The 23,004-nt window shown below is 42.7% G+C and overlaps 1 protein-coding gene across 4 annotated transcripts in view; it reads right to left on the minus strand.

Annotated features, from left to right (window-relative positions):
* The window catches only part of FAR2 (fatty acyl-CoA reductase 2), a 123,426-nt gene that overhangs the window by 5,537 nt on the left and 94,885 nt on the right, over positions 1-23,004 (minus strand). For all 4 annotated transcript variants that reach the window (XM_039570903.1, XM_039570905.1, XM_039570904.1 and 1 more), the window contains exons 4-11: positions 20,440-20,619; positions 15,610-15,787; positions 14,442-14,486; positions 9,613-9,731; positions 8,485-8,552; positions 5,001-5,172; positions 1,049-1,178; positions 62-189 (exon numbers count right to left, since the gene is read on the minus strand). In XM_039570903.1, coding sequence (XP_039426837.1) covers positions 62-189; positions 1,049-1,178; positions 5,001-5,172; positions 8,485-8,552; positions 9,613-9,731; positions 14,442-14,486; positions 15,610-15,787; positions 20,440-20,619 — 1,020 coding nt within the window. The remainder of the gene's footprint in view (positions 1-61; positions 190-1,048; positions 1,179-5,000; positions 5,173-8,484; positions 8,553-9,612; positions 9,732-14,441; positions 14,487-15,609; positions 15,788-20,439; positions 20,620-23,004) is intronic.

Consider the following 23,004-nt stretch of genomic DNA (forward strand, 5'->3'; position numbering starts at 1 on the left):
TAGAATTATTTTCCCCAAAGGTAGCCAGGAGCTCCTAACCTTGTCCCTGGGTGTGACTTACTTCCGTAGATGCTGCTTTGCTGCTGGAATGCCAGCCATGTCCTCATTTAGCAAGTACTTCTTAGCACCTATGCAGTAGCTCTCGATGTACTCTGACCAGTGCAGCTGGCGAACATCGAAGTTGTATAACTGGGATTTAAAGACAAAGAGCAAAAGTTGAACACCAGAGTTCAAAACCAGTTCACTTGAAGCATCAATTCTTCATTGATCTCTTTTCCTGACAAGGCCCTCTCTCTGAGATTCTCAAAGCCACCGAGTTCCCAAGCACTGCCAGACTGTGTTTCACAGCTGCTGATTAATGTCCCACCCAGCTGGGAATCTGGGCAAAGCAAGCAGAAATGTAGTGGTAGTTGGCAGAAAATAAAGGTGTTTATTTTACAGGTAGCAACTTTTCTATAAATACATGTATTTGCGCACACACACACACACACACACACACATAGAATCATGGAAGAAAAATGGCATTCCACACAGGCAAACAGATTCAAATTAAAACTTCCACAATTTTAACGTGTCACTAGAATTATGTGTAAATAAATTAACTGGACATTGAGTCAACAGGTGCCTCTTCATTACTGTTACTCTCAGCTGTGCTGCATTTTCTTTTGGCAGCTAGATCAACAGAAGTCCAGGAAATGGGTCACTTTGGTGTTTGACATAAACACAAACTTGTTGCAGAGCCAACTACCCCAGTTCATTTTAGGTGCTCATACTGGACAAATTGTTAGCAAGCTCTCAGGCATCTGTCTGCCTCTTACAGCAAAGAAAGGCTTTGTAGAGAGGAGAAGTTTTCACAGAGTAGGTTGGGTTGGAAGGGACCTGAAAACATTCTCCTGTAATAAACAGAAAGCTACTGAAATAAATTATTTCAGCTTAAAATCAATTCCAATCATCTAGATATCATTTAAAAGCTCAACAATACCCCAAAAACAATTGCTGCAGATGAACAGAATCTGAGATTAGCAACCCATATTCAAGACATATCTACCTTTTTGTCCTCTGTGTTAAGGTGACTCATTAGCATATTCATATTATCTGAAGACCAGTTCCAGGACTGGGTGGAGAAATACTGCAGGAGTGTCATAGACTTGTGCAGCCGATTGATGATCTTCATCATTCTGAAACAAGGGGGAGCAGCAGAGGTGAGCAGAAGTCTGACCTTATGCAGAAGCTGTTCATTTGCATTTTCACCAGTCCAGGTGAATAAGCACTGCAATTCCTCCTGAGCACTGCCCTGCTGCTCACTCGGCTGAGAACTTGCTCAGCAAGTCTGAACTACTCCAGCTGAGCTCTCCAGCCTACAGCTACCCAGCTTCTATTGTTGGCTCCAACACGGGTGCAAATTTGTTTGCCACTGATGTCCAACTCAATGGTCTGACCTAAACAAGGGCTGGAAGCTGCATCTACCTCATGTACCACTGTGGAGGGAAGAGCCTGTGTGAGCTAGGATGAAGTCTGCACCACAAAGGTGCAGTGCTTCTGTTCCCAAGGTGGATACTTCTCTTTCAGCCACAGGAATGCTCTTCTGCTCCCAAGCTTGAGTTGTGTACCGAAGCAAGGCTCTGATTTTTGGCATTAGCTCCAGTACAGCAGTGACCACATCCGCAGTATGGACACTGAGGTCAGAAGTCATTTGCTCAGCTTTGGTTTTCAGACAGAACCAAAGAATCACAGAATGGTTTGGGTTGGAAGGGATGTTAAAGATAATCTCGTTTCAACCCCTGCCACAGGCAGGAACACCTTCCACTATCCCAGGTTGCTCTAAGCCCCATCCAACCTGTCCTTGGACACTGCCAGGGATGGGGCAGCCACAGCTTCTCTGGGCAACCTGTGCCAGGGCCTCAGCACCCTCAGAGGGAAGAATTTCCTCCTATCTAATCTAAATGTACTTTCTTTCAGTTTGAAACCATTACCCCTCATCCTATGATTATGATCCATTATAGAGTCTTTTTTCCCACTGGTCTGCTTTGTAAGTACTGAAAAACTGTTGTTAGGTTTCCCTGGTGCCTTCTCTTTCCACGCTCAATGGTCCTGGCTCTCTCAACCTGTCCTCAGAGGAGAGGTGCTCCAGCCCTCTTGATCATCTTTATTAAGGCCCTCCTCTGGACCCACTCCAACAGCTCCAGGTCTTTGGTGGCTTGCTTCAGGGACATAACTGCTTAAGGACTTGGAAATGTAGGTTCAGGTCCTCTCATGTATCTTGGCCTTTTCTTACTAATTTTTTTATATAAAAGTGGATGACAGTAATGCTGTCCTACCCTGCAGGATTATTTTAGTTGTCCTAGTGGTCATGAGTACAAAAGGCCTCTGGCAGTTGTTTTAAAGTGTGATGTACAGGGCTCAGTCAATTTTAAGAGGACACCACATCCTCTCACACTGGGTAAGGGCAAGAGAAAGCATTAAAAGGCTGATTTTTGTGGAAAACAGAGCTGTTTTCATGCGAAATTTTGAGCTGTCCAGAGGGTAACACAGTTGCTGTGACAAATAAAAGGCAGCAGTCTGGGGGAGAATGGTGCCAGGCTGGCCTCTCCCCACGCAGACGTGACTGCCACGGCAATAAGCCCTCAGCAGAGCACAGAAAGACACAATGAGTTCATCAGCTCAGAGCAGAACTGTGCAACTCACCCAAAGCAACTGGAAAGAGCACTAAAACCTTAGATAGGCACTCCTTCTTAAAGTGGCTTTCATTTTAGAAGCAAAGCAGACCATCAGATTAAAGGAACCTTCATTCTGAATAATTATGTGCATGTTGACTGAATGCAGTTTATCTGAACTGCTTTAAAATTATTTCAGATTAATCTTCCTGTGTAGGGCAAGCACCATGGGGCAAAGCTTTGTGAATATTTTAATACATTTTAGGAACTTGGGAAAAAAAGTATGCAGCTAGATTGCAAAGATCTGAAGCTGCCCCTCAAGCTGATTCCCCAAAATCTTTAAAGTGTTTAGGACTAATGGAAACTGCCAAAAAAAGAAAGGATAAGAGAATCAACTCTTTAAGGTATCTGGAAAAAATTCTTCCCTGTGAGGGTGCTGAGGCCCTGGCACAGGTTGCCCAGAGAAGCTGTGGCTGCCCCATCCCTGGAAGTGCCCAAGGCCAGGTTGGATGGGGCTCTGAGCAAGCTGGGATAGTGGAAGGTGTCCCTGCCCGGGGCAGGGGTGGAACTGGATGATCTTTTAAGGTTCATTCCCATCTAAAGCAGTCTGTGACTCTATGATCTGAAGAGGTGTGTGTAAAAACAGTGTTTCATGTCAACTGCCTGAGCTCAAATGTTGTGACCGCTTTCCAAACACTGACTAATAATTAGTGCGAAGGAAAGGTCTTCTGAAAAACATCGACTGAGTAGAAACATGGCAAAGATTTCTTACAGAAAGCCTCATCCTCTGCTGTGGAGGAACTGAGAGGAATAAATTTATGAGTATTAGCTCTCACTGTAACCACACTTCAGACGTGCATTTTGTCTTCCAGAAAACTGTTTACAGCAATGATTTCTGTATTTGCTCCCATACAGAGCCTTGCACAAGCAGATCCTCAGGTGAGACAGGACTGCCCCAGGAGACTACTAAGGACATAAACCACATTATGCTCACAGTCATGGATGGATGTGCAGCACTCACAGAAACCATTTAGGGCAGTTTTGCTTGACATCTGGTAATTTATGTGAAACGAGTTTACACCTAAATAAGTCTCTCTTTTTATTATTTGATGTGGTTTACTGCCCTTGGACCATAAAGGTCTGATAATCAGGCAGCTGAGAAAAGAAGAAACAATGAGCTACTACTGTGCTTTCTACCACACTGCCGCAATACCTGGATGAGCTGAAGTAGTGTGTAAAAAGAAAAGGACAATTACATTAAAAAAAAAAACAAACCAAAAACTTGGAAAACTCACAACTTCATTGGTGAGTCACTTCTGCTGAGGTTGCAAATCTTAAAAGTTCAGAAGATCATGCTGAGGTCTGTTTGACATTTAACTACAGCATTGCAGGCAGTGTCCACTGGTTAATTATGCCTATCAACTTCATGAAAAGAAATGTCAATTTTAATGGCAGTGCCAAGACCTTACTGCTGCCCATTTCAACAAAGACTGGATATTCCAGCTTCATTTTCAGTTTACCTCTGTTTCTAGGGTAATTCTTTCCTCCTGGATAACTGGAAGTCTTTTAATGGACCAATCTGCCTCCGTAGCAGAATGTCAGGGATAAATCAGAGCAATGCCAGGGATTTCCTTGCAAACGCTGAAACCAGCTTTCTAGCTAGCAGAGGAGCACAAGAGCAGCTGACATCCACACGGTGCTGGCATCCTGTTCTCACATTGCACAATAAATCCTGCTCTGTGGTGGCAGGGAGTAAAGGAGGACAATGTCTGGAGTAATGTTACTTACAAGAGGATTCCTTCTACATGGGACATGGATATTGGTGTTCCTCCAAGCCATACCACTGCCAGGGCTCAAATACCCCCTGTAACAGTGAACTGCCCTCCTAAACACAATTAGAATTTGATCATACTCAGAAACAACTGCTTCCTAGATTTCAGGGCTGGAAACAGCTACTTAGGCATCTGATTTATGGGGGAAAAAATACTAACTGGTATGTTCTAAACCTTGCCAGTCTCAAGTCCTTATGCAAGCTCATGCCAAATAGGGGTGATCCCACTGGAAAGCTGAAGTGGTAGAGATCTGGATACAGAGAAGACAGAGGACTACCAGTCCTCCTCTGCCTTGGGAAGCTATGAAGTGTGTAAAACTGAGTTCAAAAGATGTTCTGTTCTCCAGGTGGTGGGAAGGGCGCAAGCCCTAGGCTGTGCTTAGCTACAGCTATGCATTTTCCTCATTTTCCTCAAGACAAGGGAACGGGAAGAAGCTCAAGGATTCCAGCTCTCATTGCTGGTTCAAGCTCTGCTCTCCACAGGAGTGCAGGAGGCTGAGGGCACCATTCCTTACCTGGGCTTTCTCCCCGTGAGCCTCATGTACAGGTCGTAGAGGATGGCAGGTGCCTTGTGGCTGACAGTGATCCAGTACTGGTTTATCAAGTAGCTGGAGGTCATGTGAGCGTTGGGTGTTCGGAAGGCCTGCTCCAGAGGGTTTCTTTTGAACGTGGACATGACGTACTGCCCTGCAAGGGAACAGGCATTTCTCACTGGCAATCACTTCCAGCTGGCCACAACCACGGTGCAGCACAGCCCAAGTTATTGCACTTCACACCTCCAGCCCATAGCTCTCTGAACTGTGTCACCAGAGCTTGGACATGCTTTTGTCCCTTCTGCCACGACAATTGATGGCTCCATCTATTGTCTATTTGAAACCCAATCCTGCTCCAGATGTAACAGTGGCAGAGAAAAACCTTGCCAAAGCACCAAAACATAAAGGAGGAAAAGCAGGCAGCTCTAGGAGCTTCAAGGAGCTGCAGTTCTTCTTTCACCTGCAGCAGATGTTAAAGAAATTGGTAAGCGCTAACATTTCTTTAGATCACTGAAAGCAAACTTTGATCTGCTAGCATAGAATAAAAATGACATTTCTAATTTTCAATCAGATTTTCCAAAGGGCTGATGTCTGAGTTAGTCTGTGGCTTACACACACAGGGTGATACCTTTAAAAAGACTTCATTACATCCTTTCAGACCACGTCTGAACCACCACCAAGTCTCCCTGTTTTCAGAAGACCTCTGGATGCTCTAAGGCAGCAAACTGTCTGGCATTCTTAACTTGAAAACAAACGATAGGGTGGGAATCTCCCATTCCCTTTGCATGTTAAGGCACAAAATATGCTGGGTCTGAGCTCTGCCAATGGCAGAGTGCCACAAATTGTCATCTAGACGTGCATATCTGGGGCATTTGCATATTGCAGAGGCTTAATAGAACTGCAGTAGATAAGTATAAGACTGTCATCCTAGGGACTGATAAACAGATGGTGCTCCTATTCCTGAGCACCAGTGAGCTCAAGAAAGAAGAGTATGTGGGCTTTTTTCACTTTTTAAAAAATTGATTTGAGAGTTAACGACATAAGTCTGTGCTCATATTATAGTTTAGTCTCTAAGCTTATGTTACAAATAGAAAATCAGATGAGAATTTGCAAGCCACAAGAAACATCCAGATCATCCTCAGATAAGCAGATTCCTATCATAACATTCAGGCAGGACTCTCCAGTGTCTGTGGTCAGCTCATTACTGCACTTCAGGTAGTGACTTCTTCTAAGAACCCCAAACCAGAACTTTGTCACCTCTAGAAGCTACTGCAACAACTTAGTGGGTGGGTGGTCTTTCCCCTCCAACCTCAACACAAAAATGCAGCAGCAAATCCTACAGCTCAAAGGCAGGTTCTGCAGGGGGGAGAATCAGACACAGGTCTCACTCAGTTAGACTATCAAGAATAAATTGAACCTCATTTTTGCCACACTGAACACCATTTTCCAGCCTGTTTTAGGGTTTCGTTTTGAGGAGAAACTGCAAGAAGTACTTCACAAAGTCAGACTAACCAGATTCACACTGCAGCAAAGCAGAATGTGCTTCTTCAAATTAAAATTTAGTTGTTTGACCACATCTTTGTAACAGCAGGGAAAGTAATAAGAAAGTAAGGAAAAAAAAAAGCCCAAGGCATAGCATTATTTGGAAAAGAAATCAGTTAAGGCTCCTTTTAACACTAGGAGTTTTTATTTGTGTCTGGAGAGCTTTAGAAGGAACTGCCTTGCAATGAATGTTTAGGTATAAACTCTCTTCTAGGTATCTTTCTCTTCCCTCCCTCCCTCCAAGCTCATCACCTTGGTACTCAAAGCGTCACCATCTCAGTCACTTCTGTTCCCAACCCTCGGTATCCTCAGCCCAATCCAGCCTCAATTTCTCTGTTTGATCCTTCTCCCCATGAAAAATCCCTACTCTGTTGTGTCCACCTGTGACTCCTACAGCAGGTCCTGGTGTCACCTGGCCTAACCAGGTAGCCCAGGCACTCCCCTCTGCAAACCCCATGTTTGCTTTGCATTAAAATGCTCAGTCCCGTGCCAGCTGACTCCCATTCCCCTCCCTGGTTTCTCAGCAGCTTCCAGACACGCAGGACCCTCTACCCTGGTGACCAGTCACACACCCTGACTCCTTGAACAGAATTATGTCTATTCCCAAAAAGAAGTTGGTAGGAGACTGAATTGAGGATTCAGACTGGATGACTGCAGTTGTAACATTGTGACGCAGTAAATCTTTCCCAAACTCATTTCTTCAGCCATGCAACATCTCTAAAGGCAAAATTTTTCTCTTTAATACTCCCTCCTAATTCTCTGCAGCATGCTGCTCTCAGGAAAACCATGGCTACAACATGTGGTAGAAAGAGCTTCATAGTGTCACCCAAGGAGAAAATTTTGCCTTCAGTCCCATCACACAGCTGAGCTGCTCGTGGAAGCTGCTGCTGCTGCACCCAGGTGATTTCATGGCTAAATTCACAGTTATAAGCAGAGGAACAGAATAAAATCAAAGACAATGCACTAATACATTGCTGTTTTCATCAGTAAATTTACACTGAAAAAGGGTTAAGAAAGGCAAACCTCAGAGAGTGGTGCTATGGTGGCTTTTGCTGAAGTAGCAGCTGAAGAGCTTTGCACCCACTCCTGTGAAAAAGCCACAGAAGATTTGTGACTAACCACATTTTATCTCTCATTAAAAAAAAAAAAAAAGCCAGGAACTGGGTGTGATGTTCTCAGCACTCAGCCAATTGCTGAAACCTCCTCCCTGCTAGGCCACTTGATCAAATACCATGGTTAAGACAATTATTCTGTAAATGCAATTATGGTCTGATTCTCTGCTGACTTAGTTCGCCATGTAAATAATGCAAGGGGAAAAGCAAAGCCAAGGCTGAGAGATGGAGTATTTAAAGCACAAAGATATGAATGCGGGGGCAATAGAAAGTAAACTAGGCCCTGTACATCTGTCCATGAATGTATTGACTGTACACAGTATTTCACAGTATACAGCTGAAACAAATTCTGCTGCTTGGCTTCAGCATGAGTTTTTCTCTGCAAGGGTGTCAGAATCTGTCTCCCTTTCTTTCACCCCTGCCTCCCTTGAAGAAAAGTCAGCCATGAAAATAATTTGATTTTTTTTCCACTGACAAAACTCACAATCAAAATACAAACTGTTCTTGAAGCCCACGTGTTATCTCAGTGTTTTCCTCCTCAAGTGCACACCTGTTATTTCTGTTCAGAATTTTCTGATGGGCAAGAAAGACCACTTCGCCTCCATAATATCACAGAATCCTAGAGTGGTTTGGTTTGTAAGTGCCCTTTTCCTCACAGGACCCTCATCCACAGCAGCTGGGTCCCCCAAAATGCAGTTTGAATGGCAGACACTGAATGCCACCTAAACAGTGGAAACAATTCTTCAAAGCCTGTTTGATATCTGACAGTGCAAGGAACACTGTGGATGTTCTCCATTTAAATGAGACCTTACCCATTTCTCCCCAGAAGAAAGGGTTGATTCCCCCTGTTGTGCAGTTGTACACCAACAAGTTTTTTGGTCTGGAAAACAGAAAGAAGTATTATTTTGAGAAGTGAAGAAAAAGTCCATTTCTTAGGGAAGGGATTACAAAATCAATCAATTTCAAGAAAATTCCCAGTTTAATACCAAACAAAGTCTGGGTTTTGTGGTGTGGAACTAAACATGGATCACACTGGTTTTATTTCTTTCTTCAACGTAAGTCAAGAATTAATCAAACAGTTTTCTTGACCTAAGCCTGCCTTGCCAAGGGTGTCAAGTGATGACATCAATACAGCATTTTTCTTACTGTATACTTGAAAACTGCACAGTTTTAATTTGGTGGTTTTCTTAATAATGCTTTGAGGGGAAAGCTGGTGAGCTGCTTTTCAAGGTCCTTTTAGGATCCTTATTTAGCTTACTGGATGTAGCTCTACTCTCAGCTCAGAGGGCGTACTCTGTCTTTCAAAGTAAAACACTTCTGCCTTTTATTTGCCTGGGTTTGATCTCTCAAGAGTTGCATAAACCTCCAGAATAATGAATGTGGTTTATTCTCTGTACTCCTACCTAATGATTAAAGACCAGGCCAGAGGTTCACAGGACAGGAAAAGAGCCTAAATCCTTAATGTCACTTCTGCATACCCTTCTCAACAATGCAAAGAAGGGATATTTTTTTAGATCATATAACCTGTAAGCCCATAATATATTTATATTGTGCAGTGTTTCCAAAGGAAAACACGCAGAGCTTTTTTACCAAGAAAACTCCTGAAGACTCTTGAAAAGCAACTCAGTGAAAAGGAGGCCCAAAAAACCACTGCTGCAAAGCTCTTGGCCTTCAGAGGAGTGACTTCTGAGAGGCAAGAAACAGGTTCTCACCCATAGCTTTAAAGATTTCCTAACTCCAAACCCTGCCTTTATTGCTTCTTCTACACTTTCAGTCCTTGCCCACCCACAGGGAGGAAATGCCAACCAGAAAATTAATCAACCAGCCTCTTGCATGGGTTTTTAATCAGCTCCTGGTTCCCTTTAAAGTGCTGGTGAAGGGACCAAACATTCCAGGTGTGTGGCCAAACAGGAATGCCACGCAGAGGGATGCCCTCCCACCTGTGCACAGCCGTGTACCACCCGGCTGCCAGCGTCAGGTTGATGGCGACGTCAACGGGAATCATGTCTGCCACTGCTTCGTTGTTGGCAATGACGGTCCTCAGGATCCCCTTGCCTGCCTGTGGGACACAGGGAGACAGGGAAACAGTCACCCACTTCAGGCTGGGCTGTGATTCAACTGGCAGGACTCCAGCAGCGTGCACTGGGGACAGGCCAGCATGGTAGCAGTTTTTTCTGCTGCCGATTATTTGGTTTCTGTGACAACAAAGAAGGATCTCCTGCGGATTCCGCTGTCCTGCACTGTCAGAGGAAGCCTGGGAACATGATGATGCCTGTGCTGTGTACAGTAAGAAAAGCTGGGGCTCTTAATTTAACTCATTATGAAAGAAATACGTTATGAAAGAAATGTATCTGAATTTGCTGATGTGAAATTCCCAGTGATGCCTGAAAGTTACAGGCACCTGAGTGTCCCTCAGAGACTGCAGTCACTTTGGAAATGACACCAGTGGGCCTTTTGAAAAGTTGGTTACCTTTCCTTTGGATGTATTCACATTCTGCTCTTTTCCATAGCTTAAGCACAAAGATACAGTCAAAAGATGGCCCCTGCCTTGAAGGGCACATCACCCACCAAAAGTCAGTAAAAGGAATCAGTGAAAATACTAACAACCAAAAAGAAGAAATAGGCAAGAACAAAAAATGTTCACCTTGGTTTGGTTGGAAGTGCATTTGTCAGGGGATCAGTCTCCCCAAAATAATATACATTTAACCTGAATGCTTATCAAGGGGTTTCCGTGATGACCAATCAGGCTTTGGAGGTTCCACAGGAGAGACATGGCAACAGCATGGCAGACTGGATCAGAGAGGCCAAGGCAAAATACAGAAATATGGGGGTGAAATGGGGTGAAGGAACTTTACTTGGTGTATCAGGGATGAGGGCTGAACAGAGCACCTAAGAAACCCCACGTGGCAGAGTCAAGGTTGCAATCAAGTTATTTCTCACATGGGAAACAATGCAGTGAAGCTGACGAAAAAGCTTTCCTCTCAGGGAAAAACCTGAGAGGATAAAAGTGCTGGTGCAGCAAGGAAGGAAAAACACTCCTGTAATTTAGATCTGTGCAAAAGCAGAGGGACAGACTGAGTAAAGGAGCAAAAGAACATCTGCTACAGATCCATCAATATTTAAAAGTTAGGGCAAAGGAAACGTTACAGCTTTTCTTAAATTATTTTCATACAATCTGAAACTCCAATTTCATTTTAAAATAGATTAAGTTTTTCTGCAGCAACGAAACAGGAAGTACCTAGCTGTGGAAAACCTCTTGCCTGAAGTCTGAGGAGACAGAAAATGTCATTAAAAAGCATTTAAGACTTGCTATTAACTTGTAAAGCACATGCCATTGGCTAGTGGTCATTGGTGGATTTTAAGGGACACTGTATCTGCTCTTTGGGAGGTGTTTATCTCTTGGGGTCTTTTTGGTTGGCTGTCCTCCTCCATCCTTTCCCCTTCTGCAGTAAGATGTGTTTGCTACACTTCACAGATTGCAAGTAAGGGAATACCACTTCTGACTGATTTAATTTTCAGGAACTAAGACTTCTGAGCAGTCCCATCTCATCCTTGGTGCATCTGGCAGAGGGATCACAGACTCTGACACAGACAACAGTGCAAGATTCCCACATGGCTCACTCAATCCCCCTCAAACCTGCGTCATGCATTAACTTCTGCTGCCATGGTTAGGCTCAGACATTAAAATTTAACTTGCAACATCACTATGATTTTCTGTGGGTTCTCACTACCAGGTTTTTTCCAAGGGGGGAAAAAGAAAATGTCAGAAAGAAACAAAAGAGGCAACCAAGCTCAGCTCTGAATTTTCCACTGCTGTGAACACATGCCCACTAGAGACCACTGTGTGATCAACTATCACATTTTCACAGGTATACTAAAGACCTTTTGGAGGACTTCAAAATGAGGATGTTTGATGGATCTGCTGCAAAATGTATTCAGAGCAGCATGTGATGGTCATACACACATGGATGATTTCAAGATTTCCTATGTTTTGTATTTAACAAAGGCTTCAGGTTTAATTTTTTGTAGGTTACTTATTACATTGAAAATGGTTCAGTGGTACTTTCATCAGGTATGGCTTGGTTTCTATCTATAGATGCTGACATTTTTCTCTTTAGTGAAATAGAAGCTACAGCAAAGTGAAGCCTCCAAAATAATTTCCTGCTCAGAGTCTGATGTTTCTGGACAGCCTTTCAGCTGAGGTGCTTTGGGGCCAATCACTTGTCCAGACCACAAATGAAACCAGTTGTGCCCTACAGCTTCACTGCCTTGCAGGGAGGAAGGTCTTTGCTTGTAATAGGGAACAGTGAGACAAAATGCCTTAATTACACTCCAGCAGAAATGTAATTAATTTCATTTTGTTCCTCAATCAACAAACACAGCTCCCCACAGCAGCTGGAGCAACTGTAGGCAAAAGAAACATAATTAGATCACCAAGAACAACTTGGACTCCCATATTTAATGAATATTTAAAAGAAATGTGTCTATTTATGGAATGAAATGATCAAACACTGCGACTGAAGAAAAAGTCTTTGCAAGGTTTGGAGTCCAAATTCTGCCCAAGTGACATCAAAGATCATCTGAACCAAGTCTGACTCTGGGGGATGTTCTCCCTATAGGATGAGCTTGGTTAGAAGTCCAAAGTGAGTATTTTGGTACAGAGGGACACTTCAAATGCCCAAAACCAAACCACCAAAACCACTTCCCTTTTGCTTTTTCAACACTTAATTAAAGCAAGTAAAGCTACTCATCTAATAATCACAGTTTAAAATACATTTGGCCAGGAGAGCTGGTTGTACTGACATGAAATCAAACTAATGCATCACTCAGATGTTCAAGGGTTCAGTTTCAAACAACTCACCACATTCAAGCACATTAATTCATGTACTTATTAATTCCCCCCCTCCAGAAGAAAAAAGTCTCTTGGGTCCCTAATAACAAACACTTTCCCCTTCTGGAAAACATCCCAAACAACTTTGTCTCTACACCCTGCATCCATTGTCATTGTTTTCTGTCTTTTTCTTGGCTAACTCTCAATGTAGTTACAGACCACATTTCATCACCCAAGAGCTCAGTGTAGATGACATGAATACTGAAAAACCTCAGAGCTTCAATCCTGGACCAAAAAATGCCATCTCTTTTTCAAATCTCAGTGCAAGTCTCATCTTTTATATAAAAAGAGAAGCTACTTCCCACAGTGACCCTAGAATCTCCTAATCTTTGCTTTCCATGGACCTAACTTGGATCTAAAGATACAGGCTGCATCTGCATACAAAACCTGGCCCAAGGTTTCTTGCAAACCAGTTCTGGATAAATTTTGTGACAGACAACATCAAAAGTTATGATTAAAAAAAATAAACAACAAAACCAAAACCAAACCAAAACAACAAACAAACAAACAACAAGCAAACAACAACAGAAAATTGTGTCATTATAATAAGTTAAAACCTGACACATGAAAATGTAAGGAATGGAAATGCAAAATTAAGGAAATGCAAAACATTCCTTGATCTTGATACCATCATGAAAGAACCCAGAAACCAGCACAAGATGCTGGGACCAGAGCAGAGAGGCAGTACAAGCTTCTTGAGTCATCACCAAGGAATAGAAGGCTTTTTTTTTAAGAAACTGTGACATAATTAGAAGTCAATAATTTGTGAACAAATATTGAATTCCTCTGAAATGTACAGGTGGGGTTCAGATGAAAGCATTATCTGGGATATACACACTACTTGTCCTGTGCATTCCATAACTGTAATGGCTTCTATTTATGCTCTACTTCAGATACAAATAAGCTTTTTTAACAAGACGATATTTGGATTTTATTCTGCTCTCCATGATTGCAGACCACTAATCCTTTTATACACTGCACCAGGCTGATTTCAACATAGTTTTGACAAAATAATGAAGTTGGCCAACTCATACATGAACATAAATATCTGCCCAGAGCTATACAGCATTATGGATCGACAAAGAGACCTAAGGCAGTGATTTTAGTTCAGAAAAAAAAAATACAAGGCAGGAGAAAAGGTATGCAACTTTATTCTTTTCATGTATTAATTGTAATGATTATTTTTACCTTACAGGAAACATTTTATCAAGTTACTATTTATTATTTACACCAGTGTTAGAAAAAAATATAGTGAATTATCCATGTGACTGGCAGAGTCTGAATCAATCACACACATTATTTAGGTGTAGTCTGTACAGGGAGAAATCCTGTACAAAGCAGTGGCAAGTGGAAGCCAGAATCTTTGGTATTGTGGAGGGATAACAAGTTATAGCAGTGGATTTAGAAACAATAAGCACAGAGCCAAATGAAAGGATAAATACTGCTGCCTTGTATTGACAGAGTGGTAACCTGGCCTGAAAAATAAAGTTGTGTTAAAAGATTCAAGCTGTGACACCCATGAATTACCCCCATTTCAAGGATACATCTTCTGCCTTTTCTTTGAAAATTTGGCCAAATGTGTCCAAACCTTTAGTTTGTTTTCAGAGTTTTTAGAAACTGCAATTCACATTTAGTGAACCAGCAACAGGAATACTCTCACAGTGTCCTTTTCTGAGCTCAGCACAAACCGACCATCCTCTGGATCCTACCAGCTGACAGGTGCGTGGCAAGTGTGTGACATCTTTCTCCCAGACTTAGAAAACTCCTGTGGCCCTTTACTGCACACAGTTTCTAAGGGGGGCTGTAGAGTAACATCAGAATTGCTACTCTAGTAACTCACTCTGCTTTAAGGGGAGCTTAAATAGTAACCAGACGTACCGCAATAAATATTCCGCTGGTCCCATTGAAGTTGTCAATCCAACCCTGTAGAAAAGAAGAATCATTAGTGTTCCCTTCAAAGATATGTTGCTTACACAGGCTTTGAAATGATGACAGTGGTGTGGTGTACACAAAGAAGGAAGGAGACACCAGTTTAGATGGATGCCAGCCCATCTGGGACAGCTGCCAGGACGCCAGCCAGTACCAGGGGATGCACTGCCTGCAATTTACTCGTCAACAACAGAATCTAAGTTTGTTCTTAGAAACCACTTCTTTCCTATTCCCTGGCCTCAGGGATAAAATCTGGCTTTAAACACCACAGTGCCTCAGTGCTGCCACACTTGCTGAAAACAGCTGGAGCGATATTTACCCTTGACAGACAACATGCAGCTGTCACCGAGAGTGATTTGATCACTCCAACTAATTTCTACAGCAAGAAAGAAAAAAAACCCAAAACCAAACCAAACCACACCACTCCTTTTGAATCCCATCCTACTTCAGGTGAGGGAATCTGCCACTTGTGGGAGCTGGAGTTCAGAGCAGTGATGAGCTGTTTGACCTGGAACAAGTTGTGACACCAAACAGAGCTCTTTGTCTTTCCAAGATGGGGATCTTGGCCCAGAGCCTTGGCTGTATCTCAGCCATCTCTGGCACACTTCAGGCTGCACGAAAGCCAAAGGTGACTTTGTGTTGCCTTTCCAATTTGGCTGCAATATTAGGGCACATTATTCCTACCAGTATATTTAGCTTAATGAATTATCTCACTGCAAAGTACAGCTGCATTTAATTACTGAGTGCCTGACATTTTTACTTTAACCAGAATGCACCAGAGTATGACTGACCCTCAGATCCCATGTTTTGAGCACAGAAACTCCCCTGGTGTGCCTGAATGGACAATCAGGTGCAAGCCCAGCATTTTGCACCGTAACCATCCCAACTCTTGTTATTATTGCTTAAATGTGGTCTTTACACAGGAATTCTTCCTGAAGATGCTGAAGAAGGCTTTCTGTTCTACTCCAGCACAGGTTCTCCACCTCTTCCACACACTTTCCTATGAACTGGACACCAGTTTCTCAAGACACTGCTACAAGGAGGGACAGGCTCCTGACTACCACAGCTCCAACTGCATCCAAAGGCTCTCAGTAGGGAATTGTGTATTCATGCTTACTGGGAAAGGCTCATGCCAGCTGGCTCCCACGATGGATGGCCTGATGATAGCAATGTTCAAGTTTCCTTTCTCTTGCTGAATCAGGTACTCTGACAAGGCTTTGGTGTAGGTGTAAGTGTTGGGCCACTCCCCAAGCAGCTTGGGTGTGATGTCTTGAATGATGGATTCATCCAACCACCTACAAGAAACAAGGAGAACATCATCATCCACCGTGCAGGGAGAGAAAAAGACTCGGACAAAGCAAACCAGTGAGACAGGAATCCTCACCTGAAACAGAGGATAAGCCAGTCAAAGCTATTTAAGGTTTGGATTTATAACAGCTCTGTGGGAGAAGGTTACTTTTGTCTTTGAGGTGCAAAATAAACCCTGGTGAGCTTCATGCTAAAATGCCTGGCTCCAATTCAGGTACCTCTGCAAACTCACTTTAGAGCAATCTCTTGCATGGTTAATGCTTCACTGCAATCTGTTACATAAATATTGCCATGGTCCAGAGCCTGGAATCCCACTAGGCAGTGCTCATCCTCAGCCAACACAGTCCCTGTATACACCCAAACATGGTCCTGGATATTCTGGGTAACCTTGAGTTAGCAAGTCATGTAACAATACAAAGGTCTCAAAAGCTGGAACAACATCCTAAAGGGATATTATTCCAGCAGTGGATTTCCATCATTTACAGTGTTAGATGCTCCTTCTAGCAGGCTTTCCACAAGTTTGTTCACACAGGAAACTGTTGGTGCTTTAAAAAAACCAACCAAAACCAAACCACCAAAAAAACCCCAAAGACCTCTGCCAAGTTGTTTTTTATTTTTAAGGTATTCAAGTACCTAATCCACCAGAAGCAGTTATGCAGATAGCTTTCAAAAAGAAGCCCTTACCCACCATGGAGCTGCAGGAAGGGCCTAAAGCCCAAAGGCTCTTCCCTGGCACAGCAACAGGACCTCACAGGTCCTGCCAGCAGCTCTGTCTGAAGGACAGGAACTGGCTGTGCTTCCAGAGCCCTCGCACACCACTGCCAGTCCCTGACAGGCTCTCAGCAGCCTGGCGTTACACCACGGAATCGAAGATTAGCTCCTATGATCCAATTTGTAATTAAGTCAACAGACTTACAGCTCAGTCTGAACGTGGGGATTCTTCCTGGGGGCACTGCAAGGATACTGCTTCCTGCAGATCCTCACTTCACCCCTCCCTGTCTTGCATTTCAGAACAAGGCAGAGGTCAAGGGGAGAGAAATATGATGCTGACTCACACCTGAGGAATTGCTTGATCCTGTCAACCCTGCAAAGACCTGGTGGCTCAGGTGGCACAGCACTTTTCAGATGGCTCTCATTGGGCACAGATGGAAAATTGTTGTGTGAGAAAACACTGATTCACAGGAGAGGGCTGGATGCAGCAAATCTCTCAGTTTTAGAATGCATTAAAAATCTGACAATTTGTAGTATACAGAATTTTTTTCTTTAAATAAAAAAGCCCTATGGAGGCACAAACACCTTCCTTTGCAAGTCTGGTCCAAAGCTGCAGAAACAAGGCAGAAGAAAACATTTAAACATAAAATATGAACTATGCAGAGGTTTCAAGCAGCACATAATATTGACATAATTTGCAAAGCCTGCTTAGGCAGCCATTGAACCTCAGGGTCTCAGCTAAACTGCTGTTGTTTGAATCTGTAGCTAATTACGAGCCTACCAAAAGGAGAGGGCTATTTCTGCAGAGCCTGGAGGAAGACTAAGTTCATTTGGGAACTTGGGTTAAGCTGTGTGCAAGCTTTTTTCCCCTTCTCTTTTGTTTTTTTTTCTTTTCATAATAGGGGATGCAAGTTTGCATTCTCACAAAGCAAAGCCAGGTGTAGAAGTACAGAGGCAATTTCCCCACGCCCTCATCCTTCCAGAGAGGTCTCTGTATTACCTAAGGACCTGTCCCAAGGGTACAGCCTGCCAGGTGATTTGATTGACCAACATTCCCATCAGGGGAGCTGCGCTGACAGTTCAGCAAGGAGAACTGCTCTGTGACCTACTTGGAAGATTCTGGAATGCTAACTCACAAAAGCTGCTGCTTCTGCTCACTGCTGCAGTTGCCCCTTCCTAGCAAATGATGCAAATTAAACAATTAATAACTTCTCCATTATATGCACCAAATTACTCTGCTACAGGAAAACACAACTTTTTGTGTTAATGGCTTTGCATTAGTAAGAACCTTTCTTGTAAGCAATGATGAATCTCTATTTTCTGCAGCAACCAAACTGCAGCTTCAGCTGAGGCTTCGCCGTGTGCTGTGTTCCTTACCTCAGCACACCCTTCAAAGCTGATTTCCTTCAGCTTCAGATTAAGGCAAACCATACTTGATGCAGCAGATTATATGTTTCCCCTATTGGCCTGGCAGCACTTAGAAGTGTGACTTTTGGTTTACGCAGCTTAAGCCTCAGGGTTTACTTGCAGGTTAAATATCAGAATACTGAAACAGGAAGATGTAACAGAAGGATAAGAACAGAAAAAGAAACAGCTGGGAGTCCTCCTTGAGATTTCAGGTGAATAAGTAATCATAAGCATATATCAAGTGCATGGCCAAAAGCACTGTTAAATGTTATTGTGTCCAGTTGTTCGATTATCCCTCTTAAAGCATTTGCAGAGCAGCACTTTAAGACAAGGGTTGGTTGTGAACAGAATCATCCACAGCTGGCTGATGCAAAACATAACCTGCATTTCTCCCCATTTTTGAAGGCAGTTTGTATTTCCTTGTCTGCTTCCCCTCCCTCCCCCTTTGAAGGTAAAATTCTGATACCTGTTACCTGTTACTCCCCTCTCTCTGAAACCTTCTGTACCCTGATATCCACACACTATTTCTTTCACTTAGATGGCAAATATTAAAGGTGCATCTCAAGTATCATCCCCTCTGCTGCATTTTCAAGCTATGATACATAAATTCTTAGTGTTTTATATGAAGCAGCTGAAATAACAACCCCTGAGGTGGCCAGGCCCTTCTCCACACTTCTGATTAGCAATCTGTGACTGTACAGACTGTGCTGCAGTCTTTTTTTCAATTTGAGCCATCAACACTAATTGTTTTCAGAGTTGCAAGTGATGGTAAGCTTTTTGGGACAGTGAAATGGAGTCTTGACAGTGATGAACTCCAAAGGACATTATAAAACTGAGTCAGTGGGCAAAAAGGTGACAGAGCAGCTTCACTTTTAGGGAAAAGCAGTCTATCAGAACGGGTGTTAGAGTTTGCTGAGCTCAGAACTGGCAACTGTAGCTCAGCAAAAGCTCTTGAATCACAGCTGACAGCTCTGAAATCTCCATGTCAGTGAGTAGCAGCAGACAAAAAAAAAAAAAAAAAAAAATCAATGAAATGCTGCACATCATCAGGTACTGAGAACGAGACCAGCGGTGTAATTTGGAAGCTACTTAAATAGAACTTTGAGTGACCACACCTTGAGTACTGCATGAAGTTCTGTCTGACCCCCACACCTCAGGGAGGGAGTAGACTTAAAGAACAGGTAGAGAGGAAGGACAACTAAAATCACCACAAAGACACATCCATCAGCACATGAGGAAACAGTAAAAAGGCTGAGACTCTTCAGGTTTCTGTGAGGGGAACAGAAAAGAGTATCCAGGCTGGTGCAGTTACCCTAAATAGCATCTCCCAGTGACACTCTTGAGGGCAAGATATTGGGCCAGGCAGCCCATTGCGTTAATGCACTAAGACATTTCTCAAGTTTTTATCATGCTCCACTTACTGAATAAATGATAAATGATTGATGACTACTAGCTGGAAGTAAACATATCCAAGAATATGAGCTACTAGAGAAATTCAAACAGAAAATACCAGTTTGTACTAACTTTTCTGGAGTAGTGTTTAGACAGTTAAATTGTTTCTTAAGACAAACTTTTTTTTTTTTTTAAATAAAAAATCAGCAGTTCTCTTAGTGGGCATTAATTGCTTTCATCTTCCATTACCCTAAATCAAGAAGATGAAGGATTTTATACCAGCTCTTTGGGTTAATAGTTCACAGATCAGTTGCTTATATTAACCACTAGAAAATGAATAAAAACACATTAACAGTTGTAGGAAAATTCTCCTAAGGAGAATGTTACCTGAGGCCTTTATCAGCTGATTTTGTTATTCTTTCTAATTACTCTTTGTTTTAGTAAATTCAGTTAACCAAGCTTTCTTTGTTGTTTCATCAGAGCCCTGTATTCCTGTCTGCGTTGAGAGGACATAGCCTCATTCTGTGCCAGGAGAGGTTCAGGTGGAAATCAGAAAGATTTTCTTCACTGAAAAGGTGGTCAGGCATTGGAAGGGGCTGCCCAGGGACATGGTGGAGTCACCAACCCTGTAACTGTTCAAAACCGAACAGGACGTGGCACTCAGTGCTCTGGTTTAGTTGACAAGGTGGTGATCAGTCAAAGTTTGGACTTGGTCATCTTAGAGGTCTTTTCCAACCTAAATGATTCACATCCAACTGTCTAAAAAAGCATGTTTCTTACTCATCCCCATATAACTACAGCTAAATACCACAGGATTTCTGAAAGAAGTGGAAACAACATTGGAAAGCTGAAGAGAGGAAAGAAATAAGGCATATGAACAAAGTGAGTTCTTCCTAAGGCAGCAGCGGAACTGAGTGTTACAGAAACCAGCAACTCCACTCCTGGCAGAAAATACACTGCTGCAGAACTTAATACTGGACTCTCATGAAATCAGTGTCTTTAAAAGAACACAAACAGCAGTAACAGCAACTCTGAACAGAAATCCCACCCCGTTCTGTGAACAGCTCCCAGGTCTACCACAGGATGAAGGGAAGCCAACACTGGAAGGGGCAATGCAGTTCTTACTTACTCTACTAAATCAAAGAGCTTCTGGGGCTCGGCTGGGGGTGGGTAGATGATCTCCTCGATGCATTTCCGGACGCAGTTTGCATAGGCAGTGGAGATGTGGATGAAGGCCTCGAGGTTCCGCATCTGCCGGGCCAGCTCGAGGAGCCGCTGCGTGCCCATCACGTTCAGCTGCAGGGCATGTCTAAGGAACGCAGAGAAAACAAGCAAAAGGCATTTCACTGGGAAGAATGTATGAAGGCTGAGTCTTAGCCAAACCTCATCATGGAAAGGGAAGGCAGGGAAGGGCAGGGGACATGGTGGAGCAGAAAGTGTCAGTGAAATGCAAGTGTGAAACCAACTTTCAGAGCAATCCTGTTGGATTCACTGTTCTGAACACTGAATGTCTCTCAAATATTTTTACTCATTTTGAAGGGTTACAAGTAACTCTTCAATACCATCTCTAAATGTGACACATTGGCCACCCCTCCCTGGAACATGTATTTCTAACCATTGAGGCACTGTGGTTCCTATGGTACCCACTCAGTGTTCTCTGGAGGGACCACTGCTAAATCAGATGAACACATGGTTTCAGAAAGCGAGAAAGGGTCCTCGGGCCCAGAAAAACAGATTCATAGCCTCAAAGAATGGCCTGGCTTGGAAGGGACCTTAACGATTATCCAGCCATGGACAGGGACACCTTCCACCAAACGAGGTTGCTCAGAACTCCATCCAACCTGGCCTTGGACACTTCCAGGGATGGGGCAGCCACAGCTTCTCTGGGCAACCTGTGCCAGGGCCTCAGGACCCTTACAGTAAGGAATTTCCTCCTAATATTTAATCTAAACCCACTCTCATTCAGTTTGAAGCTATTCATAATCAAAGAAGACACGATTAGAGATAACAGCCTAAATTCCCAAGGAATGGAGACAAGAACTAATAAGCATAAGAGAAAGAATACCCTGGTTAGCAAGGCTGACCTTCAAGCACCCAGCATAGCTAGAAGTTGTCCTAGAGACAATCTGCAACAGATCTCAGCCAGCAGACTCTGTTGCATGCTTTGTACTGTCAAAAAACCACTTTCCTGCACAGAAGGGAAAAGGCTCAGGAATATGCAATCTGCTCAGCCCAGGAGTAGAAGCTTTCAAAGACATGTACAATGATAGGAATTATGCCACCAAGCACAGTGTACACTAAAAAACCTTAATTATGTTGAAGAGAAATTGTAAATAGTCCAAAGGAATGAAAACATCAGCTAGAGTAGGATCTGTATCTGCATCACAGTATCTAAACCTAGAGATACTTTTCTCATTACATGCTGCTATTAAAGAATAGCATTTTCTGTAGATTTCTATTTCCTCCTGCCCTTCTAGCAGGATGAATACTTCTACTGAGCTACCCTTCAGACAAGAGTTACCTTTCCATGCACACTTCTGTTTGACTGCATCCCTTCTGAGAAGTGGTGATGAGAACTGTCCTCATAATTTGGGCCTAGCACAGATTTCTGCTGAGTTGCTCAGAGCTCCTTTAGCCTTCAAAGGAAATATCATCTAACCCTGGTGGTTTGTTATTTGTTTTGTCATCCTTTATTTTTTTCTATTTCTATTAAAACAGCATGTATTAATATTTCAGTGTAACACAACTTCTGAGATTTCTGCCCTCCAGAGTTCCATCTGGAGAACTCCCTAAATGTGCTGCATGTTGATGCCAAGAATTCATTTAGTGTCTCCATTGCTGCTTTTCCAGTATCTTCACAGCAATGCTTTTGCCCCTTCCTTATCTATTGGCTTTACATATTCTGTTGTAATCTTTGAGCTTCTGCCATGTTGAAAAAATAATTTTATTTGTGTAATCATCAAGTTGCTGCTCGAAATTCTTAACTAAGCAGCAATATTGTGCTTTCACATTTAACTTGTTAAAACTTTTACCCATCTGATATATTTTATTATTCACTCAGGAATAATTTGATTTGAAGAACTTCTCATATTTTGCCTTCTAATCATCATTTTCCTTGTTCTGTTAGAGAGATTTTGACCGATCACATACAATCAGTCCTTAAATAGTTTCTACACTGCCTGAAAGCTGATGACCTTTTAAACTTCTTACTAGCTATCCTCCTTATTAAAAATGTGGTTTCCCTTTGATGTTTCATGCCACTGAGACTTATTTTTAAAGTGGGTTCATTTGTGCATTGATTTAAGAACATTTACGGCTACTTATGTATTGGCTCAAGATTACATCAAGAGCTGCTTCCTTTCTGGTGTTTCTCTAATTAGTTGTTCTAAAAAGCAGACATTTACGGTTGACATAGTGGATATCTATTTAGCCTATGAGCAAATAAAGATTGATATCATGAATTGTGTTTTCTACTATCGCAGATTTAATGTTTTTCAAAAGAACTCTGAGGATCTGGCAATGCAGATCATCCACCTTGGTTTGTTGAACTGGACAATCTGCACAGAAGCACTTACAGATCTAATCTTGTTTCAGGGGCTTATTTCTGCTGGTTTTTCTTAATGGGAAAAGCCTGCCTGGACAGGCACTCCCAAGGGAACTCCTTCAGAAACTGAGCACTTATTGTAAACACTTA

This window comes from Corvus cornix, chromosome 1A (genome assembly GCF_000738735.6).
Source record: "Corvus cornix cornix isolate S_Up_H32 chromosome 1A, ASM73873v5, whole genome shotgun sequence".
Lineage (NCBI taxonomy): Eukaryota > Metazoa > Chordata > Aves > Passeriformes > Corvidae > Corvus > Corvus cornix.